Below are 25097 nucleotides of genomic sequence, written 5' to 3'. Positions count from 1 at the left end.
ATAAAATCTGTCCCCTCACCCCCATCCCATCAAGAAAAACCAAGTGATCTCACTGCCTTAAGACAAATTATTTTAGAGTCCACCCTCAGAAGATTGAACAGGAAGTCTCTCTGGAAACTAGTGGCTAGATACCGAAAATGAAAGATGAACTAGCTGCATTAGAAATTGTGTTGGTTGTCTATTGCTGTGTAACAAACTACTCTCAAAATTTAGTGGCTTAAAACAACAACTATAATAACTCAAGTCCATACTGATGGTTGGAGCTGGGGAGCAGGGGAGGGAGGTGAAGAACGATAGATAGGATTCTAAACTTTGATGTTGGATCCTGAAAGTCTTGTGAATTTTTTTTTTTCCTTTTCCTGAGTGCTTAGTGAACTGTGATATGCTGCCTTGAAAAGCTCACATGGATCCAAGCATTCCTCACATCTTGTTGCAAGGTGTATTTGTTCCCTAGGACTGCCTTAAATGATCACAGACCGGGTGGCTTAAAAACAACAGAAATTTAGTCTCTCACAGTTCTGGACGGATAAGTTAACTACCAAGATTACAATAATCCTATTCAGCAAATACGAGTCATTCCTTTTGACCCTCCACAATTCTATTTTCATAACCAGTTCTAAGAAAAGAATCCTATGTAAAGAAGCTTTAGGCATAGAAATAAAGCAAAGCAGCAATGCTTAGGATAGGAAGTTTGAAAACAGTCTTTGTTTCTGATAATAAAAGAATGGTTAAGAATAGAAAATATATCTGTATAATAACCTAAGTAGCCCCTGAAAATATGTATGAGGTTTGTAGTCACATAGAAAATTTACTTGCTTATTTACCAAGCAAAAAATACACCGTATCTTAAATAAATATTATAATCATGTTTTAAGAAGAGCAAATAATTCTCAAATTTGTACTTAAAACTTAAAAATTGGAAAGGGAGTCATTAAAATACAGACGGTCATTAGCACTGTCTGTATTTGAATGATTTCTTACCTTTTAGGTTGCTCCAGTTATATATTTCTGCATAACAAACAACCCTATAACTTAGTGCTTTCAATGACAATAGTCATTTATTGTTCTCATCACTCTGCAACTTGGGTGGGGCTTCTAGGGGGTTGGCTCTTCTCTGCTTCTTGCAGCGGTGACGGCTGATGTTACTGAGCTGAGACAGAAGGATCTGCTTCCCAAGATGGCTCGACAACATGCTGGTGCTGGCTATCAGCTGGGAGCTCAGTTGGGCTTGGCCAGGGCCTCAGTTCTTCTCCAGGTGGGCCTCTCCATGGAGCCGCTGAAGCTTCCTCAAAGCATGGCAGCCCAGTTTCAAGAACAAGTTCTGAGAGAAAGGAAGTAGAAACTGCAAGTGTTTTTATGGCGGGGCCTGGTAACTAGCACGGTGTCACTTCTGCCATGTTCTGTTGGGCAAGCCATCACAGCACCTGCTCAGATTTAAGGGGAGGGACTTTTCTTGATGAGAGGAATGTCAAAAAACTTGTGGCCATCTTTAATGGCCACTTTAAGTCAACATTTTCTAAATTTTCTTTAAAGAGTATTGGTACAAGTGGGGGCATGTTGAGTACCTGTAAAATGCTTTTATTTAAAAACCTGAAGACTCTAGGGGCACGTAGGTGCTCAGTCGGTTGAGCGTCTGACTTCAGTTCAGGTCACGATCTCATGGCTCATAAGTTCGAGCCGCACGTTGGGCTCTGTGCAGACAGCTCAAAGCCTGGAGCCTGCTTCAGATTCTGTGACTCCCTCTCTCTCTGCCCCTCCCCCACTCATGCTCTGTCTCTCTCTCTCTCTCTCTCTCTCTCTCTCAAAAATAAACATTAAATTTTTTTTAATTTCGAAGACGCCCAAAATAAACTTTGATAATTCAGAAAACTACTTAAATAGCAAATGTCTCTACTCTTAACCCTCAAAGCCCCTCCTCCACCTATATAGCCTAGATATACATGCATGCGCACACACACACACACACACACACACACAAGATCTCCCATCTGTAGGCACTTTCCCTTGATCAGTTCTCTGATGAGGGTGTTGAGTAAAAATTAGAGTCGTGGTCATGGTAGCTTGTGGTACCCTCCATTCAAGATAGATGCTTTTCAAAAGGCATTTGTTAACGGTCTTCCCCCATTTCCTGACCACCTCACACACATAAATGATAAATGAATGAAGCATATTACCTCTAAAGGGCTACCGACCCAGACTGGATGTACACGTCTAAGCAGGCATCTGGTTACCCTCCTTTTCTCCTACCATATCTGACTTATTGGTTATTAAACACTGACAGGCTCACAGATGCCTGAAATAGTAATGTTGATTCCTAAAAGCTTTTCTCAAATTGGTTCAAATCTCCTAATATTCATTCTTAGATCACATAAAGAAGTGCTCACCTTTGGCTGCCACCTTTATGGAATCATAAAGCTGATCTCTTCAGCTGTTAGCAGGACAGAAGGTTGATCATCTTTAAAGAATAAAAATTAAGGTCTGACTACAATGCAGTAAGATCAGCTGGCTAAGATTAAATGGGAGCCAGTGTGTTAGTGGTTTTAGTTTAGGCTGTTCTGTTTTAGTTTGGTATTTTGTGTGTATGTGAATGTGTGTGACAGTTATATCCTGATTCTCAAGTCTGGATGGCCCAAATTTACATAGTCATCTTGGGAGATAAAAGAGCTGCTAGAAACACATAATGACACAGAATTTTAATTAATGCTGTGGATCCTCGCTACAGAAAAATGTACATGAGCATGAGCAATGTGTGCTGCATACTTTGGGGGGTTCACAGACAACTTGCTTAGGTTAAGCACCCCCATGCAAGAGAGAGCTCAGATCTCTGGTGATTCCAGATAGGAGGTGAGTGCTTGAGGATGTCATGGTGGCTTAGGACTTAGGCCATGCCAGGTGCAACACCGGCAACTGTTTACAATGCTGCTGCTTCTTCCTTGAGCCATCACAACAGTCATCCATGAACAGATCCCAACAGACAAAGGCAAAGCAGCCTGGATACTGCTGAAGCTCGCATACCAGTGATCCTTCTTCCCACTGGCAAAGGCAGAAACACTTCTCGCGCCTCCTTCTCATTTCATCCTTCCCTCACCCTTTCCTGTTTCTCTTTTTCCCTCTGCCAAATATTTAATGAGCACTTTTTTAACCCCTTTCTCAGGGCTAGGGCCTAGGAATACAAATGTCAATGAAATGTGGCTCCTCTCATTCATTAAACAAATTCATTGAACATTCACAGAACCCAACGCGTTTTCATTTTTACAATGTATATCCCAGGGTGGGAAACACACACACTCAGGCCCACGAGGCACACACATACACACTTACAATGAACATAAAAGAAGGCTATAGCATAGAGTTAAGAAAGCCACCATAGAGGCAGAGGAGGGAGCAATTAATTGTCTTCCAGAGTGGGTCATGGAAGGCTGCACAGGAAAGGTGAACTTGATCCCCATATTCAAAAACAAGCAGGCAGACAAGGAAGGAAGGAGGGACAGTACGTGCAAACGCACTCAGGTGCAAAGAACATGGTGCTTCCCAGGTTCAGAGTCGCTGGAACTCAGAACGATGTGCAAGAACCATCAGCAGGAGCTAAAGCAGGAAAGACAAGGGGAGGTCACACAAATGGGTTCAAACTATGAACACAGACACCCTGGAAGGCTCTATGCAGAGGGATGAAATGTAGGTTTTAGTTTTAGAAAGCTAAGTCTGATGGCAGGATAAAAGATGTATTTGAGGACCAAATAAAAAACAAGGAGATTAGTTGGGAGGGAGGCTCCTGGGAGGTCCTGGTAAGGGACAAAAGAGGGACTAAATTCTAGCAAGAGGAGAAGGGAAAGAGAAGAAGGTCAAATATAAGAGAGTCAGCAGACAGCATGGATAGAAACTGGCAAATGTTTACATGAAGTGGCAGGGGGTGAGGGAGGAGTCATTATTATGACTTCCATGTCCCTTATTTGTGTAGTTGAGGGACATAGGGAATGTGAGATTGTATGGGGTTAAGACAATGAGGCCCAAGGGCCATGAAGAGTGTGAGGGCCTATGGAATACCGACTGGAGAGGTCCACCCTGGTGATGGGACTACAGGTCCAATGAGCACCCACTATTGGTCCAGTACTGGTTCTGAGGTCCTTACTCACCAAAGTTGATACAGAAATCCTATGTGTTCTTTGCCAATCTTGTGTGGACAAAAAAAAGTTTTTTATAAAATTCTCGAGTGAGATAGATCATCTCATGCATAAAAAGGGCCACTTGTGTTGTGGGTAACAATGAGAAGATCATCTTCGTGCTAAATCTGTCTTTCTCTCCCCTTACATCATAGGCAGGCTCTGCCAAGACCGCTATGATATAGTTTTTATTCCCCCCTCCAACCCTCCATGACAACTTTTGGCCGTGCAAGACGAATACTTCCATATGGTGCAATGTTTATGTTAAGACCGGGAAAAAATATGAAATGCTTTCAGTAAATTTCATCCAAGAAACAGTAGATTTACAAATCCTAAGCAGTTGGAACAAAATATTGGTCTGTAATTGATTTTGGATGAAGTGTATTTCAACAGGAATAGGAAACTTGAGGCAGTTTGTTAATTACTGATGCTTAGAAATCTTGAGTGTCTTTGTACAGCCCTCCCTACTATTACCTCAGACAGATTACTTGACTTCTTGAGTTTATTCTGTCTTGTCTGTAAAATGGGTTTAGCAACTTTACCTACTCATGGTATTTTTTTTTTTTTTTGAGGATTAAATGAGCTATTACAAGTTAAGAGCTCAGAATGGTCGTCATCAGACAGTAGGCTTGTAGCAAATGTTAGTTCTTATTACCTATAAGCTAAGTGATGAGGGAAGGGGAATAGAATGAAGATAGGGGTGGAAAGGAAAAAGGATAGAGAGCAGGTGACAAGAATGGTTTTTAGGATGTATTTATAGAGGAATGCCCATTTCTACCTCAGAGCTGCAGGGGCGGGAAAGCTACATACACGTGAGTACTTGTTACAAAAGGTTTTTGGGAGGGGGTGGGTATGTGAGGCCTGCAACTTTCCAACACACATTTTGGATCATCATTCATTTTTATTATTATTTAATTCACTAGGCTAAATGAGAGCAGGAGGGCAGAAGGCAAGAGGACTAAACACTCCTGAATTTTCTAGCAGGGACTATTTGACATGCAAAATTACCCCAGGTCTGTGTGAAACCAGTCCACAGAATTTTACTCTATTGACTCATTATTACTTTGGACAAACTGCCAACCTTTGTTTTAGTTTTCCAGTCACAAAAGCACAAGGATCTTATAGAATGATTTTTTTCTTTTAAGTGGGCTCCACACCCAGTATGGAGCCTAACACGAGGCTTGAACTCACAACCCTGAGATCAACACCTGAGCTGAAATCGAGAGTTGGACATTTGGGGTGTCTGGGTGGCTTAGTCAGCTGAGCGTCTGACTTTGGCTCAGGTCATGATCTTACGGTTCACGGGTTCAAGCCCCACATTGTGCTCTGTGCTGTCAGCCTGTCAGCTTGTCAGTGCAGAGACCACTTCAGATCCTCTGTTCCCCTCTCTTTGCTCCTCCCCTAACTTGTGCTCTCCCAAAAATAAATAAATTTTTTAAAAAAAAGAGTTGGACATTTAACAAACTGAGCCACCCAGATACCCCTAGAATGATTCTTTATTATCTTCTAATTACATAGCTCTTACATATACAAAGCATTTCTACACTTTCCTAACTTAATAGGAATAAAAATCAGGCCAAGTAGGTATCATTAGCTCTATTTTAAAATAGGAAATAATGTATTGTATGTTTACTACATGCCAGGTACTATACTAAACACTCTACAAGGAGTGTCTCATCTAATCCTGTAACAAATCTATGAGGGTGGTGCTATCATCATCTGAGACTAGAAGAGAGAAGTTTAAGAACTCCCAAGGTGACCCAGAGAGTAAAGGGCAGAGCCAAGGTTTGAGCCCACATGGGTCTGACTTCAAAGCCTGCTTCCTAAATCCTAACCACTGTAGTCTGTTGTTCAATAATTAGATACATGTTCTTTCCTAGTACGGCAATGCTTTTAGCCTGAACTCAGCCTAATTACTTATAATCATGTAAACAACTGTGGTGAAATTATACAGAAATACTAAACTTTTTGATGTCTATTTCCATATTATGCTCCTAGAATTGCTCAAGACACATGTCTGTCTCTATGTACATTCCCCTCCACTAAGGTTATAAGAATCTGTACAAGACCAATAACTGTTAAATAAAGTTTCCAAATACCTAAAGCACTTGGTAATAGGCTAAGAATCTGTTTCTCATTTATATTACAGATTTCATAGTTGTAGTTAAGAATATGTAAGGACAACTGTAGTGAAGGGTAGCCACCAATCTTTTGAATGGTTCAATAATGCAAAGCACAAAAGTTGCTCATAAAAATGCATTTTTTATTTCATTAAAAAAAAAATCCTGTCCAATATTCCTCCCCCTCATGCAAATAGCTTTCACGTGAGAGTCTTCAGATTTTACGCTTTTTCCATTCGGGCTCATTCTTTGTTTCCTCATCATCAGATTCAACTTGGGCAAACATGGTTTTGGGCTGAGTCCTAAAAGAAAGTTAATGAAAAGAGGAAAAATTTAGTTGGCAAGTGTTTATTAGATTAGACCTTTGCTACTTTCATCAAGTGGAAGCACATTTGGGGAATCAATTACATCTTAATTATTAAGTATTAATCATTAAACTTCTGGCAAAGAAAAAGATAATGGAAATTTAATTATGTTCAACAAAAGAGTCAATTCTTTTAAAGGTTTTCTCTCTGTAGCAGACTATGTATGCTGTCCTTTTCTTAAATAAAATGAAAATGTATCAAATTCAGTACAATCTCGTACATCCATAACCACCCTCTCCTTCAAACTCAGGCTAATTGGGATTGTTTGGGAGGCCAAATTATAGTCACTGAGCAAGAATACACATGATCTAGGGCACCTGGATGGCTCAGTCAGTTAAGTGTCTGACTCTGGGTTTTGGCTCAGGTCCTGATCTCACGGTTCATGAGTTCAACCCCCTCTTTATGCTCTGTGCGGGCAGCACAGAGACTGCTTCGGATTCTCTCTCTCCTTCTCTCTCTCTGCACCCCCCACCCCGACTGTCTCTCTCTCTCTCTCTCTCTCTCTCTCTCTCTCTCAAAATAAATAAACTTTAAAAAAATAATAAAAAATTCAGAGAAAAAGGAATACACATGATTTTTATTTACAGCTCTCTGGGTTGTTCCTGGACTTAAGTAGTCTGAATACACGTGATTATGGTGCACATGAACAAGAGAATTTGAGATAATAGCTTTCTTATTTAATGAGTCTAAAATAAGAGATAAGATATATAGGAACTTGAGCACTGCCAGCAAAACTAAAAAACAAAACAAATGGACATTCTCTCCACCCCATGCATTGAAATGTCAAGCGTTTTAGGATACATCACTGAGTATCATTGCTCTAATACTGGCACACAGTACCTCAAGCAATCTTTGCATTAGGACTTTCTGTGCTTTGTAAACATACCTGGTTCAAGGACTTTCCTTTTTATACCATTCACACAGAAAATAATTCCAAGAATATGTCAAATGGTTATAATTTATGCTTCTTTTGGTCATGCTGATTTCCCTTTAAAAACAGCTCTATCACATTACAAGGAAATATTGAAACACTGTACCTGAAGATCATCTATTTTAGCTCACATCTTCATCCTGAATTCAGTTCATTACATCATGGTAATTCCAGAATTTTAAAATAATGACAACAACAATTCCTCTTCTTTGACAAATAAAAACAGGGTTAAAACCCGACATTACTTGTTGTTTATTTATTATCCTGGGAAGAACTATATACCATCCACATTCAAGCTCATGTTGTTCTGATGCAAGCCATGTACTGGAATTCCTCATGCATAAGTTAGTTACAACTCCTGTCTCTCTAGTGACCCACACACCTACCTCGAGCCCAAGGTGTCCCCATACACAATCCAGTCGGTTCAACCTCTTGTCACTTCAAGACACTGTCATGACCTCTGCAAATAAGTCACAGCTCTAACATTTCCAAAAACAGCTGCAGATTTTCAGAGGTCATGAGTTGCTGAATTACTAGAAAGCAGGACCCCTGGCTTTCTAACATGCTACAATATGGCAACTGGTACTCATTACATATTTCATCTTTTGGCAAAGCTGTGGACCACTTAGGGATGGGCAAACCCATATGGGAACAAATCTGTCTGGTTTAAAAAATCCTTTGGATTAGATGGTTAATTTCTTTTTTTTTTTTTTTTAATGTTTATTTATTCTTGAGACAGAGACAGAGCGTGAACAGGGGAGGGGCAGAGAGAGAGGGAGACACAGAATCTGAAACAGGCTCCAGGCTCTGAGCTGTCAGCACAGAGCCCAAAGCACACTGGGCTTGAACCCATGAGCCGTGAGATCATGACCTGAGCCGAAGTCAGACGCTTAACCGACTGAGCCACCCAGGCACCCCTAGATGGTTAATTTCTAAAGAGAAAAAATAACAGTCTTGTAACGGTATCTGGCAGTGCTTCTGAAGACACCAGCTCAGAGTTAGCCGCAGTGAGACTTCAGTACTAAGAAATTGTAATGGTGTTTATTTTTGATATAAAGAAAAATTAAATGACAGATTACAGGAAGAATAGAGCCGAGAGCTTAAAAAGGCTATTTCATTTAAGTAGTTACTCTCATATTCTACCTGCTTCCCAAAGGTATTTTTGGCAGGTTGGTGGCTAACTTGAAGGGTGTAGAATCAATGGAACTATTTCCCATGGGGCAGAAAGGGGCTGATAATTGTAAAGAGGCATGGGGAACATTTTGCGGGGATGGAAATGTTCTATAATCTTGACTGAAGTGGTGATTACATAAGTGCATACATTTGTCAAGACTTGAAATGGGTGGATTTTGCATTAGACATAAATTATACTTCAATAAAATGGACTTATAAAGAAAACCAAAACAACTGAGTAGAAGGTGAATGACAAAGGAATGAAAGGGTAAACATAATAATACAACACTCAATTTCCCAGTGGCCAAGATAAAGAAAAAGAAAAAGGAAAAATACTAGTTTTTCAGAGGAGGTATCTTTTCCCCCAGCACTAAACTCAGCAAAATTTACTGAGTAGATCTTTATATCAGGATCACTTAAGACTCCCCCTTTGAATTACCAGACCATACAGTTTCCTTTGTCCTTTACAGGTATTTTAACTTAGGGGATATGAGTTTGTTTGGAAGGTGGAATGGTCTCTTTGCAAAACTCCATGAAATTTAGTATTTTAAATTCCATTTTTTAAAACTAATAACAGTGTTGCTGGAAAACAACCATATTCTGTATATGCAACATCAAATCATGACGTTTAGCTTTCAAATAGCCAGGCTTTCCTTCCCCCATTGCCAAAATCAAGGTATAAACTACCCAAATTTTCCCAGCAATGCTTGTTTAGCACTTTGTCTTTCATTTTGTTGGCCAGGTAGGGAATACCTGACTGTAGGAAGTAGGCCCCTTTCAACAAATGGTGCTGGCAAAATTGTACCATATGCAATAAATAAAACTGGACCCTTGCCTCACATGATGCAAAAATTAACTTGAAATGGATCAAAGACCTAAACCTAAGAGCAAAAACTATAAAATATTATGGAAAAGCTTTATGACATTAGATGTGGCAATGATTTCTTTGATAAGACACCAAAAGCCCAAGCACAAAAGACAAACAGGTAAATCGAACTATATCAAAATTAAAAATTTCTGTGCATCAATGGACACAGCTAACAGACTGAAAAGGCAACAACCTATGAAATGGGAGAAAATATTTGCTAATCATATATTTAATAAGGAATTAATATCTAGAATAAAGAACTACAACTCAACAATAACTACAACAACAACAACAACAACAAAGCCAAACAATACAGTTAAAAACTGGGCAAAGGAGGGGTGCCTGGGTGGCTCAGTCAGTTAAGCGTCTGACTTTGGCTCAGGTCCTGGTCTCCTGGTTCGGGAGTTCGAGCCCCGCATCAGGCTCTGTGCTGATAGTTCTGAACCGGGAACCTGCTTCAGATTCTGTGTCTCCTTCTCTCTCTCTCCGCCCCTCCCCTGATCGCACTCTGTCTCCCTCTCTCTAAAATAAATAAACATTAACAAAATTAAAAAGAAAAAACTGGGCAAAGGACTTGAATAGATATTTCTCCAAAGAAGACAAGCAAAAGACTAACAAACACATAAAAAGATGCTCAACACCGCTAATCAGTAGGGAAATGCAGATCAAAACCACAATGAGATAACACCTCACACCCATTAGGATGGCTACTATAAACAAAAGACAAATAAACAAACAAAACCCAGAAAATAACATGTATTGGCCAGGATGTGGAGAACTGGGACCCTTTACACAGTGATGGTGGGAATGCAAAATGGTGCAGCCTCTAGGGAAAATAATATGGCAGTTCCTCAAAAATTTCAAAATAAAATTACCATCTGATCTAGCAATTCCACTTCAGGAAATATGCCCAAAAGAATTGAAAGAAGGGTCTTAAAATGATATTTTATTAGAGATTAATAAATGTTCCGTGCATTATTCAGAACAGTCAGAAGGCAGAAGCAACCTCAGTGTCGTGGACAGATGAATGGATAAACAACATGTGGCACACACGTACAATGAGATATTATTCAGTCTTAAAAAGGAAAGAAATGCTGGCAAATGCTACACGCCTGAGCCTGGAGGACATTATGCTAACTGAAATAGGCTAGTCACAAAAAGACAAATACTGTATAATTCTGCTTATGTGTGGTACTGAGATAGTCATATTTATAAGATAGAAAGCTGGACAGCAGTTGCCAGGGACTGGGTAGAGGGGAAAGGACAAGCTGTTTAGTGAGTACAGAGTTTTAGTTTTGCAAGATGAGAAGAATTCTGGAGATTGGTTGTACAACAATGTGAATGTACTTAACACTACTGAAATGTACACGTAAAAATGATTAAGAGGTTAAATTTTATGTTTATGTGTGTTTTACCAAAATTAAAAAAAAATTTTTTTTGGATTAAAAAAAGAAGAACGAACCAGACTCCTTGGACTTGGGAATAAGGAAGAATGAACCCACTTCTAGAATAAACAGGAGGTACCCTGGAGAAGGTCTTACCCTCCAATCTGGTGTCCTGCCTAGAGCAGTGCTTCTCAAACCATCCGTGGTACAAGGCTAGTCTTTGTTTTCTAATTTCCAATCCCTTGCAGACAAATATACTACTTCTAGAAAAATAAAAAGACTGCAAAGTACTGACCCAAATTTTTGTTAGATTCCAAACATATATCAACTTGCTACACAATTTTCTAAGTGCTTGCTCTCAATTCCTGTGCTTATCTATCTCATGAGCCAGTGCTGGCTGCTGTACCGCACCTTCCCTCTCAGCTTGGGAAAGAAAGTGGCAAAGCAGGGCTCTGAATCTAGGCTGGGAAGTAAGAATCTGTCTTCTTAACATCAGCTCTTAAACACAGTGAGCTTCCTCCAGTGTGGGAAAGTACTTCTCACCTCTGGAGAAGCTGGCCCTGGATGATGCAACTGAAGATTGGGCGCAGGCATGGGGTTCGAGGCTGCACTCTCACAGGCCCACCCTTGAAGTAAAGGAGCAGTCTTTACTTCTTGGGGGTTAGGCATGACGAGGTGAACGGAGATGTGGACCACAGACAGAAGTTTCCCTTGTTCCAATCCAACCTGCCCCCATACCAACATTCTTACGGCACAAATCAGAGCCCTCCATAAAAGCTATATGCTGAATAAAGACCAGGTTCTTTAAAAAAACAGTATTTGAGTTGAGTACACTGAACACCTCTGTCTAGTCTAGAGAATGCCAGTGTTTTATAGAAGTGAGAGAATTATAACTTTAAATCTTGTAGCTATTCTGTCTTTTCAGCAATGTTTATCTTCAAATTTATTTCCAGCAGTTATTCTTTTGAAAAATTTTGGAAACTCATGTATGAGAAAGAGCAAAAAAAAAAAAAAAAAAATTCAATTCAGGATTATCTAGGGCATTTAAAACTGATTTCTTCAGTCACTACTTTTTAAGACAATGAGAAACAGAGATGATTAAACAGAGTTAGGAATAGAACCAAAAGATTTCTTCCCTGGGGGATGGCCTAATTTGCCCTTGGCATAGAAAACTACTATAAAAATAAATCAACAATGTCAAGCAGGAGTAAAATGACACATTCAAAAAAAAAGTTAATGGATTTGAAAACACTTAAAAGTTGGTCCAGAAATCTCTGCTTTTAAAACCAACAGGAAACCAACAAATAAACAACAACAAAAAATACTTCAAGCCTCTATTCACATTGTCACTGGCCACAAAAATGGATTCCTTTCTGGGCTGCTTGAAGAAACGGAATTTATGTACTGATTTTAATATAGACTCTGTTGAGTGCTTCCATAAGGAAGAGTAGAACAAATCAAACCAAATGGGCCTGAACACATGGCAGGAACTCAGGAAATACAAATATAAATAAGTAATGAGCAAGAAATATATTCCACCACCTTGAGAAAGCATTTCCATTACCGATCCATTACCTGTGTTCTATTAAATCAGTTCCTCCAGGATTCTATACCTCCTTTCTCAAGAGACAGGAAATTGTCAACTCAAACCTTCAGCCTCATGGCTGGAGATTTATGTAAGTTGCCCAAAACAAAAGCCTATAAAGAGGCTGACTTGAAGAAAAAGGAGGTAAGGGGAACATTCCATTCAGCCAAAAGTATAATCACCACAGTTGCTCAACAGGTTAGCGGGAACACGGAAAGCCTCAGTGAGCACAAGCAGAGTAATCCACCTTATTGAAATCAGCTTTATTCAGGCTACCTATTTTACTGGTTTGTGGCCCACACTTACCCATTTTCCTAAGTATTAAATGAAAACTTAAGCTTACAGAAGGCTGATGTGAAACTTGTGTTTTCCAGTTTAACTCACTTTGTGAATAGTAAACATTCTTCACTTGACTGTATATGTCAACTTGTTTATTAGACTTACCAAGAAAAGGAGAACAGATTACATATCAACATGGTTATTATTACTAATCATTAAATAAACTAATCAGAGAGGGGCTGAAAGGTTTTTTGTTTTATTTTGTTTTAGCTTCAGTAAACTCTGCATTTGCTAATAGTTAATATTTCATGAAGCAAATGTAAAATCTTAAGCAAATGTCTTTCTCAAATCTACAAATTCTGATTAGATGATACTTTGTGCTGAATAATTTTCCTCTTGGGACATTTTTTTAAACTGAATTCTCAAAGTTATTTGTACAAAGTGAGTCTTTTCCAGCAACTGTGTTCTAACAGAAAAATGTCGGAAGCCCAACAAAAACTGAATCCCACCTTTGGTGGTTCTGCCCAGAAGAATTTTGTGTAGAACAGTCAGATTCCCCCTGCAATACTCTTATGAGGGCATTTCTGCAGTGCACTGTTTGTGCGAGAGATTCAAAGTGTCCGCAAGCAGTCCTTTCTCTTCTGACTAAGCTCCAACCTGGGCCTTCTATGCTCCTTTTTTAGTGCTCAGGCCACAGAAGAATCTCAGAATGTTTTCAGCTGCAATGGCAAGTCCACAGGTCACATTCTCATTAATTACAGATATTCTTCTAATATGATTCATTCAAAGCCAGCTCCAGGGTCACAGAATGAGGATGAGGAGAAATCACTCGTAATATTTAGTCATCACTATGTGAGTGGAAACCACAAGCTTTTTTGGCTCAGGGCCCATTGTTTATTATGAAGGAAAACCTCAAAGCCAAAGTCAATTATAGCCATGACTTGACAATCTGACACACTTGTTAACCCTGTTAGAATGAATACGGTCCAGATGAACTGTGACCCAGTCATCACAATTGCAGAATTATTAAGATTAAATAAAGGGCCTGACCAAAAGATTCCACTTGAAATGGTCCCTTCTTTCTGGTGAAGAGCTAATCAAAGATAATTTTTTAATATTCGGGATGCATAAGAAGATGAGATGCAACATGATGTTACTAGAGAAAGAATGTTCTATTTTCTTCACAAACTGAACACATAATATTTTGGAAACTACATAAACATATCTCAGACTCATCAAATAGGGCACACGAACTCATAATGCTGGGTGTGTGAGTTCAAAGACGAGTGAGGGTGGAAAAAGGGACAAATGTGAAGCCTGTGGCAACTAGAAACAGAAAGAAAGTGAGGAAAGGAAAACAGAAAGAGCCTTCTAAAATCACCACCACCTGCCTTATCACTAAATAGTTAAACAAGTCAGAAGGATAAAATCTTTGAAGAGTACACAGGCCTGGGGCCACCCAGGTGTTAGCAGTACCCTCTCCAGGCTCACATTTGTAGCCAGCGTTACTGCAGCCCTGCTCTCTTCCTTCCCAGAGGGGGAAACAGCCTCAGCGAGTGTAAGTAAAGCACAGAGGGAGCACAACACCTCAGAACTTCTGATTCTTAGTCTCGTGTTCGGCTATGCCATGCTGGCTCACACGATAGTCTTTTCAGCTTCCCTATTGCTCAATTTTTTAAATAATTACTGGTTGCTTTGTGATGAGAAGCAGTACACTATAGTTGTCAAAAGCAGAAGCCTGACTCTGAAGCCAGACTTCTGCATTCAACTCCCAATTCTGCCACCTGCTACCTGTGTGGCTTTGTTCAAGTTATAAGCCTCAACTTCCTCATCTATAACATGGGAACAATGATACCACCTACTTCATAGGGATGTTGTGGAGATTAAATGAATATATACAAAGTTCTTAAACAAGGCTGGCATGGTGTAAGTATAATAAATATGTCATTATTATTACACCCTTTGCTTTGGCTATCAGGTGTTCCTCACCTCATATAAAAAGTATGTTTTCGGGGCGCCTGGGTGGCTCGGTTGGCTGAGTGTCCAACTTCGGCTCAGGTCATGATCTTGCGGTCTGTGAGTTAGAGCCCCACATCAGGCTCTGTGCTGACAGCTCAGAGCCTGGAGCCTGCTTTGGATTCTGTGTCTCCCTCTCTCTCTGCCCCTCCCCTGTTCACGCTCTGTCTCTCCCTCTCTCTCAAAAGTTAAACATTAAAATTAAAAAAAAAAAAAAAAAAAAGTATGTTTTCAAAAAGTTGTATGTAGAATATATTTGGTAAAATAATTTATATATTAAATACACCACAGCGGCTTGCTATTTAAAAAAACACTGGGGGAAATTATTTGGTTATGTAAGTAATCTGTCTTCAGTATAAACCTGTATAATTAGAATAATCTACTCTGTACATTTGAATTTTCTAAGGGTGAATCATTTGTGGTTTATTTTAAATGATTACTTTTGTATTATTACTGAACTTTAGTGTGCAAAATAATCACCTGAGAAACTTCTTAAGATGCAGATTTCCAGTCCCAAGCCCACAAAGTCTAACTGAGTTGGTCTGAGGTGCAGTCTAGAAACCTGTACCTTTAACCCCCTACCCCCCACCCTTGACTCTGACACAAGGCAGTCTACAAAACCACTTTGAGAAATGCTGGCCTCTATATAGGAATATGGTGGACAGGGATGATCAGTTACCTAAATATAACTCAGGAAAAAAGTTACATTTTCTTCTGTGGGTTTATGTCTCTTCCTGACACAAATAATATATAAACCTTTACTCACTTAAGGAACAACCTCTTCAGGGGTGCCTGGGTGGCTCAGTCGGTTAAGCGTCCGACTTCGGCTCAGGTCATGATCTCGTGGTTTGTGAGCTCAAGCCCCATGTCGGGTTCTGTGCGGATAGCTCAGAGCCTGGAGCCTGCTTCAGATTCTGTGTCTCTCCATCTCTCGGCCCCTCCCCTGCTCATGCTCTGTGTCTCTCTGTCTCTCAATAATAAATAAACGTTAAAAAAAAAAAAAAAGAACCTGTTTAAATATTGCCTACTGATTTAACATGACTTTAAATGGATCCTTTATGGATGGGAATGATATTTTAATATGCACACATATTCATGTATCCCATATCTGACAAGACATGCACGTTGAAGATTCAATCTACCGAACCAGCAATAATGGCAGCTTCTCTGGCAAGAAAAGTGACCATGGCTGACAGAGCTGTCAGGCTGGCAGGCTACTGGCCAGGGTCCAGGCTCCCACGCACGTCCATCCCCGTCTGATGTGTAAGCTAATAGCATTCTGGATCTATATCCTACCCACTCTCCAGCCAGCTCCTCCCCCCTCTCTCCAGCCACTTCTTTTAACAAGAAACTGTAATTGAATCTGACCATGTGTGGCTGAACAAGAGGCCTCTGTGATCCTGCTGTGTTTTAAAACTTCCATGGCTATTACATTGCTGGTGCCAGGAACGAAATGCAAATACTCAACCAATAAAGGTGAAGTGTTCAAAGACTCTTTGTGATCACCACTGGAGAACAAAGGTATGTATATGCCTTGTTCATGTGCAAGCCAGGAGATTTAGGTAATGTCTAATTGTGCTCTTCTGTGATAAAGGGAAATACAGTAAATCTTCATTTCATCACTGACAGAAGTCAATTGCAGCGAAGAAAAACAACCAGACACACATTCTCAATTACAGTGACCTTTACGAAAAGATCCTTTTAAATATTAGCTTCCCTTCGAACACTTTGCCACTTGGCAGTAAACAGTATACTCTAGCAGGTGAACACAGGAGAAATAGCACTGCAATTCTGGCTAACGAATCACATGCCACAGACAGTGCCATGAACTTAGTTAGCATGCAATAAATGGAAGGTGACAAAATTGGGTGGAAGGAAGGAGATGGGAGCAAAACACAACAGCAGAAGGGTATATATCAAGAGAGAGCACAGTCCTCTGAAAAGCTCATGAGATTAGGGATAGAGAGAGCTGAAGTGCGGCTCCAGCTACAATCACTCTCGACTGCAAGCTTCAGTCTCCTCACATGTAGTGTAAAAGACATGACCTGTTCTCCCCACTTTACAGAGCTAATATTTAAACTAGCACATTATTCAACTGTAAATATAACTAAGTCACCTACAATGCAGGAAAGTATCATTTGTTAACCGGTCACCAAAAAACAAAAAGAACTTCTGCTTCAATTAATTCTATTTAAAACTAAAAATCTGGATGAATGATTTCCCAAGAAAATACTAATTACTGAGCAGACTCAGAAGAGTAGGAAAATCCCAATAGAGTATTTATCATGAGGGGATGGAAAAGAAAGCGAAAAATTAAGAAATTACTACTTAACCTCTCCTCCACAAAAGCACCAGGTTTTAACACTTTCACAGGTGAATTTTATCAACTCTTTACAGAGTAGATAGATTTAATGGTATTCAAAACAGTCTGAGAGTATACATAGAAAAAGCATACAAAATTTTTATGAACCCAGTTTGACACGTGACAAAGAACAAACATTAACTATGTTAGGGTCATACCAAAGAAACAAGGATAATTCAATATGAGGAAATTCAGTAATATAGTTCATTGTATTTCTTGATCAAAGTATAAAAGTCATATGATCACTTCCACAGAAATATAATAAACAAATCCAATAAAATTCAGCATCTCTTTCAGATAAACATACCTCTGGTCTTTGTATGGTGTTTTCTTTGCATGGGATGCTCTTCCCTTGGATATCTACATGGCTTACTCCCTCATTTCATTTAAGTCAAAAATCACTTAGCAGAGGTTTTACCCCAATCACCATAGCTAAAATATAGCACCCTTTTTGCTACATCCTCTTATCTCTATTTTAGTTTTATTCTTTGCACTAACTACCATCTAAAATTTATGGATTTATTTAGTGTCTGTCTCTGCCTACTTGAATATAAGTTCCATAAAAATTACTGTATCCCCATAACCTAGAACAGTACCTGACATATTATAGGTGTTCAATAAATCTTTATTGAATAAATAAATGGAAGAGAAAGATATGGATTCATCCTTAATGTCTTGCATGTGTGAGTTTTCAAAAGTTATGCTTCATGGAGATGTATCGTTAAATTGAACAATATGAAATTGCCAATATTTGACTTTTTTTCACCTACAAAAAGGCCAATTAGGTATTTTAACCTAATAGAGTCACTCCTGTTAAAGTTAAAGAAAAAGATGTGTGCAACCATGATATTATTTAATATTGTTCTGGCACTATTAGTCAATACAATTAGATAACTTAAATTGGGAAACATCTATTCATAATAAAAACTCTCAACCAAGTAGGGTTAGAGAGAATATACCTCAACATTATAAAGGCCATATATGAAAACCCACAGCTAACATCACACTCAGTGATGAAAACTGAGAGCCTTCTAAGATCAGGAATAAGACAAGGATGTCTACTCTTGCCACTTTTTTTTTTTTTTTTTTTTTATGTTTTTTATTTTTGAGACAGAGAGAGACAGAGCATGAACAGGGGAGGGGCAGAGAGAGAGGGAGACACAGAATCTGAAACAGGCTCCAGGCTCTGAGCTGTCAGCACAGAGCCCGACACGGGGGCTGTGAGATCATGACCTGAGCCGAAGTCGGATGCTTAACCGACCAAGTCACCCAGGCGCCCCCACTCTTGCCACTTTTATCCAACGTAATACTAAAGTCCAAGCCACAACAATCAGACGAGAAAAAGAAATGAGGCATCCATTGTGGTAAAGAAGAAGTTAAACCATCACCATTAGCAGATGACATTATACTACACATAAAAAATCCTAAAGACTCCACCAAAAACATATTAGAAGTAATAAATGAATTCAGTAAAGTTGCAGTACACAAAATTAATCCCCAGAAGTTGTTAGTGTTTCTATACACAAATAAAGAAAGTGCCAGAAAGAGAAATTAAGAAAATAACACTTACAATCGCACCAAAAAGAATAATATACCTAGAAATAAACTTAACCAAAGAGGTGAAAGAATGTACTCTGAAAACTATAAAACAATGATGAAAGAAATTGAAGATGACACAAACAAATGGAAAGATATTCCATGCTCATGGATTGGAAGAACAAACATTATTAAAATGTCCATATTACCCAAAGCAATCTACAAATACAATGTAATCCCTATCAAAATACCAACAATATTTTCTACAAATCTAGAGCAAATTATCTCAAAATTTGTATGGAACCACAAAGACCCCGAATATCCAAAGCAACCCTGAGAAAAAAGAACAAAGATAGAGGTATCAGAACACCAGATCTTAAGATATACCACAAAGCTGTAGTAATCAAAACACCATGGCACTGGCACAAAAATAGACACATAGTTCAATGGAACAGACTAGAGAGCCCAGAAATAAACACACATTTCAATGCTCAATTAATCTATAGCAAATGAGGCAAGAATACACAGTGGGGAAAAGACAGTGTCTTCAACAAATGGTGTTGGAAAAACTGGATAGCTACAGGCAAAAAAATGAAATTGGACCACTTTCTTCACACCATACACACACACACACACACACACACACACACACACACACACACCCCTCAAAATGGATTAAAGCCCTAAATGTGAGACCCAAAACCACAAAAATCCTAGAAGAGAGCACTGGCAATAATTTCTGTGACATCAGTTGTAACATTTTTCTAGATATGTCTCCTAAGGCAAGAGAACAAAAGCAAAAATAAACATGTGGGACTCCATCAAAATAAAATGCTTCTACACAGCAAAGGAAACCATCAACAAAACTAAATGACAACCTACCAAATAGAAGATATTTGCAAATGACCTATCCAATAAGGGGTTAATATTCAAAATATATAAAAAGGAGTCATAAATTCAGCAGAAGAAAAGATTCTTTTTACAATGGCATAAAAATGTGAAAGATTTAAAGAAAACTTAAAAATACTACTGAGAGGTAAAGAGATGTGACTAAATAGAAAGACATACCCTGCTCTTGGTTTAAAAGAACCAATATTGTAGGGGCGCCTGGGTGGCTCAGTCAGTTGACCGACTGACTTCAGCTCAGGTCATGATCTCTCAGTCTGTGAGTTCGAGTCCCGCGTCGGGCTCTGTGCTGACAGCTCAGAGCCTGGAGCCTGCTTCAGATTCTGTGTCTCCCTCTCACTCTGCCCCTCCCCCACTCTTGCTCTGTCTCTCTGTCTCAGAAATAAACATTAAAAAAAAATTAAAAAAAAAAAGAACCAATATTGTAAAACTCTATCTAAATTAATATATAATATAACTCAATTCCAGTAAAAATATTACCAAGAATTGAGGTGGGGGGAGGTGTTTCCTAGATAACTTAGAGTAAAGTCATGGACACCTATAAAAATAGAAAATTTTTACTAAGAAGAATAATGAGAAGAATAATGTAGGAAGGCCTACAACAATGAAAAGTTTGGTGCTGCTACTTGAACAGACCAATTAATAGAACAGAAGAGAGAGCCCATAAATTGGCTAAAATTCATATGTAAGTGCAGTGTGTGTAACGATGTGATTTCAATTCAATGAGGAAAACTAGATCATCCAACTAAAAAGTGTTACAGCAACTGGCTAACCAAGAGGAAAAAATTAAACTGGAGCTCTGCTGTTGTAGGCTGGAAAAATAGTCCCTCCCAAAATATCCACCTTAAATCCCTGGGAGCTGTGAATATTACCTTATTTGGAAAAAAAGGTCTTTGCAGATGTGATTAAGGACTTTAAGATGAGGAGATGGTCCTGGATCATCTTGGGTGGGCCCCAAATGACATCAGAGGTATCCTTGTAAGACAGAAGAGGCAACCAACACAAAGCACAAGGCATTGCCAAGATGGAGAAGAGACTGGGGCAATGTGGCTACAAGCCCAGCTAGCAGGCAGCCTCCAGAAGCTAGCAGAGGCAGGGAACAAATTTTCCCCTAGAGCCTCTGTATGGAATGTGGCTCTGGTGACACCTTGATTTCACACTTCTGGCCTGCAGAACCGTGAGAGAATTAAGTTCTGTTTTTCAGGCCACCAAGTTTGTGGTAATTTGTTACAGTGGCCACAGTATACAAATATACCTTCCTCACTCCCTTCACTAAAATAATTTCAGGTGAACAGAAATTTAACTCTAAAAAGTAATTTTAAAAATGGTATGAAATAGAAAGATGGGAGAATCTGAAGAATTACCTTAGATGGGAAGCCTTCCTAACTAAAACAAAACCCAAGAAGGAAAAAATTCCTAAAGGTGACTACATTAAAATAAATTTGATAGCACACTGTTCCAAATAGGTTTGTGTGTGTTTACACACAAAGTAAATTACTGAGGTATCTCTATAAATGTTGAACTAATACTGACTGCTGATTATTGGGTTATATTAACAATGTATAATTTATAGGAGGGTGTCAACTTACTATTGAAGAGAATGAGACACTGAGAAGATACCTTTTAGAACCTACTGGATAGTAAGTCCTTGCTAGAACCAAGGCCAGGGAGCTGGCCTTAGAATTTCCAGGTTATTGTTCTAACTTCTAACAGCTAATTACTTTGATGAAGGATCTAACTTTAATGTTGTATGTAATTTTCATGTCTGAGAGTTTAGGTAATACATGCATATAATGAACAAAACTTTCCAGCAGTGCTAACAGGCAGACTATGGAACTTCGAAGGCCATACACACACACAACCCCATTCCTGTTCCTTTGTTCACTACTTAAAACATACCTACTACCTCCATTTCTTGGCTCTCCTTCCAGAGGGAGTCCAGGTATAGATGAACAGATATGTATATAGATACATCCACTGCTTAAAAACACAGGTAGACATCATGTTTTATAATCTGGTTTCTGTTTTTGCTTGTAGGTTGGTTTTGTACTTAGGAGATTAGGCCACATCCATCCACATATATATCTAGCCCATTCTTTATACTTTCTTGATATCTTTCATTGTATGGATAGGCTATACTTTTCTAAAACAATACCCCATTGAAGGACATTTACATTGTTTTCAGTCTTTTGCTTTCCTACACAATACTGAGCTTAACATCTTTGGACATACATATTTGCCCACTTGTGCAAAACCTCCTGAAATACAATTGCCAAGTCAAAGGGTATGTGCATTTTAAATTTGTACAGATAGTGCCAAATTTTTCTCCAAATGATGCTCACTATGTTTAGCAAATTTTAAAACATGGCTCTATTTATTCCTCTCTCCTCAGTTAATTTTTTTGTATGTTTCTAAACAAGTTTCTTTAAGTATAAAAAAAAAAAAACCCTAATAGTAATAGAAAATAATGACCCCATTAAAAACCGAGTGTCAACAGAGGCACAATCTACAAGCTTATCTGACTGCCAATGATGCGTGACATACATTAGCTTATACACATACAAATTCTACACAAAAGGCAGCTAAGTGTGCACTATTTAGTTGGCCAGCCTTGATATGACCCTCTTAGCTGCTGTAATATTATCCAACTAATGGTTCAGAGATGTTCCATCTGTACTGTATGGTTATTAGTACACACTGTGAACCACCACCACTGACATGCCACGGTGAAGTCTGTTCTGCTACAACATGTACAGCAGAGGATGGAGTGCTCCCCCGCCCCCACACCCCCAAAGGCCCTCAAATCTCTTTAGCATTTTTGTGTGGGGTGCTTTCACTCACAACAGCAGCACCTATCTGTCTTTGTCAGAGGGCTATCAGCAGGTTGCTAAAGCCCTGGAAAGCTGGAAGTACATGGGAATGTCTCCCCCCAACCCCACCTGCAGCCATTAGCAATAACCAATAGATACTGGGGTATAAATACTCCAGTTACCATGCCTCTGACCAGGGTCTCCAGGGTTACCCTGCAGAGCGAGCCAAAGTGACCCCTTGATACTGCGCTTGATACTCCCTTACTTGGTTTCATTACAGTTCTCCACTCTCCTCCTGGTTTTCTCTATGGACGCTTCCTAATAAATCACCTTTATATGAATCTTTTTCTCAGGTCTGCTTCTAAGAAACCCAAGCTATTGCTTCTTTTGGCTAAGATCAAGTGTAGTATCTGTTCTTATCAGTTTAAGAAATCCAAGCTAAAACAATGTGTTTTTTCTTTTATGCAAAGTAGCTCATAATGATTAGCAGATAGGGAACTTATATTGCTATAACACGTACACTGATTTGGTTTATAAGTGACTTTTTCCAGCACAGTAATGTTTTGAAAAGTGATCAGTGTCCAGCTTTCTCATAATTTAAGAGAAAACTTTAATATTATACAAAGACACCAAGAAAAAAACCTGACTATACCTCCAGCAATACAAAAAATACATATGACCAAGTTTATTTAATGTAGCTCTGTTAGAAATTGCAAAATACTGGAACACCCTAAATACCCACTCATAGGAGATAGCTGAATAAACTATGTGCCTCCCTACACTGGAGCACTATGCAGCTGTGGAAAAATGAGAAGGAGCTCTGGGAACCGATGTAGAGTGATCTCCAGGGCATAATCCTAAGTGAAAAATAGCAGAGCCCAAAAGGGTATTTATATTATGCTACCCTTCATGTGAGAAAGGAGAGGGTGTAAGAAAATACTCACAAATCTGTTCATTTGTGCAAGAGACCTACAGGAAAGATAGGGCAGAAACTAAAGAGATTAATTACCTGCAGAGGTGGGTGGGGAAGAGACTGAGTGAGGCAGGCTATGGGCAAGAAAAACAAAGATGAACTGTGGCACATCTTGTGGTATCAGAAAGTAAGGAAGTGCTCAAAAAAACACAGGGATCTGTCAAAAGAGGATAGGAGTTACTCTGAAGGAGATTCTTTTAGCCAAAGTTGGAACAATTTGAGCAAAAACCTAAATAATGATAGTACTGAATTTTAACCCATGAAGTATTTTGAAGTCCACACTGATATAAAAAATACTTGAAAAATAAGTAAATGTGGGAGAAGGGACAATTCTTCCTTTTAGTAGAATTCCAATTAATAAATGTGGAAGAAACAGGGAAATAGAAAATCACCATTAGGCAAACACCACAGTAACAACTACTGCAGGCAAATCTACCCACGGATAATAAAATTAGAGAGCCAAAGTTTAAAGAGGGGCAGGATTTTCAGAGCTGTAAAATATCACCCTCAAATAATTTATTAACTCAAAATAATGACAGTCACTTACAGTGGAGAAACTTGGCAGACATCACCTTAACCAGGTGACCAAGGTCAACCTCACCACCAATAAGACATACTGACATGACATTCTTGATATCATGAACCCAAAGGGATACAACATCAGCCCTGTATTATGTTTGCCTAAAATACACAGTTTCATTCCAATTGTGTGAAATATCAGACAAATCTAAACTGAGAGACAAAATGTACAAAATAACAGACCAGTGTTCACCAAAAGTGTCAAGGTCATGAAAGACAAGAAAGATTGAGAAACCGTAAAGACTGGATGAGACTAGGGGCACCTGGGTGGCTCAGCTGGTTAAGCATCTGACTTTTGAAATCGGCTCGGAGTATGATCTTGCGGTTTATGAGATGGAGCCCCGCGTCAGGCTCTGGGCTGACAGCGTGGAACCTCCTCGGGATTCTCTCTGTCCCTCCCTCTCTGCCCCTCTACCCAACTCTCTCAAAACAAATAAATAAACTTTAGGAAAAAAAAAAGACTGGATGAGACTAGGGAGAAACAACTAAATGTAATATGGTGATATGGGACCCCTGACAGGATCCCTAGAGAGAGAAAGAATATCAGTGGATAAACTGGGGAAAATCAAGTAAGGTCTGTTGCTTCATCAATAATATTGTACCAATATTAATTTTTCTAGCATTGCTAAATAGTTGTACTGTGGTTATGTAAGGTGTTAACATTAGGGTAAGTTGGGTGAAGGGTGTACATGAGCTCTTTGCAATTTTTCTGTAAGTCTAAAATTAGTTTAAAATGAAAAATTAAGAACCCAAAATTCTACAATACTACCTTTCTTTTGTGTAAATTTATCTGTTTTAGTGGCTTTAAGAAACACTACAAGTTCATCCATGTTGAGCTATTTCAGGGAATCTGAGCAGGCAGGCTCTACTCTGTCTATGTACGTGTTATGTACATAGTTCTGCAAATAAAAAAGTCCTTAATGACAGACCTACAGACTGCTCCCCTTCATTTGCTTTTAACTCTCTTTAACTAAGATAATGCATATAGTGATTTTCCTTTTTTCAGTCATAGATAGAATGGGCTTCATACAATGGGTTTCCACTGGGCT

The 25097-nt window shown here is 39.0% G+C and overlaps 1 protein-coding gene across 1 annotated transcript in view; it reads right to left on the bottom strand.

The window, feature by feature from the left end:
• Nucleotides 1–6402: 6402 nt before the first annotated feature.
• Nucleotides 6403–25097, bottom strand: part of WDR70 (WD repeat domain 70) — a 298881-nt gene continuing 280186 nt past the window's right edge. The window contains exon 18 of the mRNA XM_053906941.1: nt 6403–6582. Coding sequence (XP_053762916.1) covers nt 6495–6582 — 88 coding nt within the window. The 3' untranslated portion in view covers nt 6403–6494. The remainder of the gene's footprint in view (nt 6583–25097) is intronic.

Source organism: Panthera pardus, unplaced genomic scaffold (assembly GCF_024362965.1).
Source record: "Panthera pardus isolate Hobbes unplaced genomic scaffold, ASM2436296v1 HiC_scaffold_2, whole genome shotgun sequence".
In the NCBI taxonomy this organism is placed as follows: Eukaryota; Metazoa; Chordata; class Mammalia; order Carnivora; family Felidae; genus Panthera; species Panthera pardus.
Note: the sequence above shows the minus strand (reverse complement) of the source record. Positions and strands in the feature narration are given on the sequence as shown.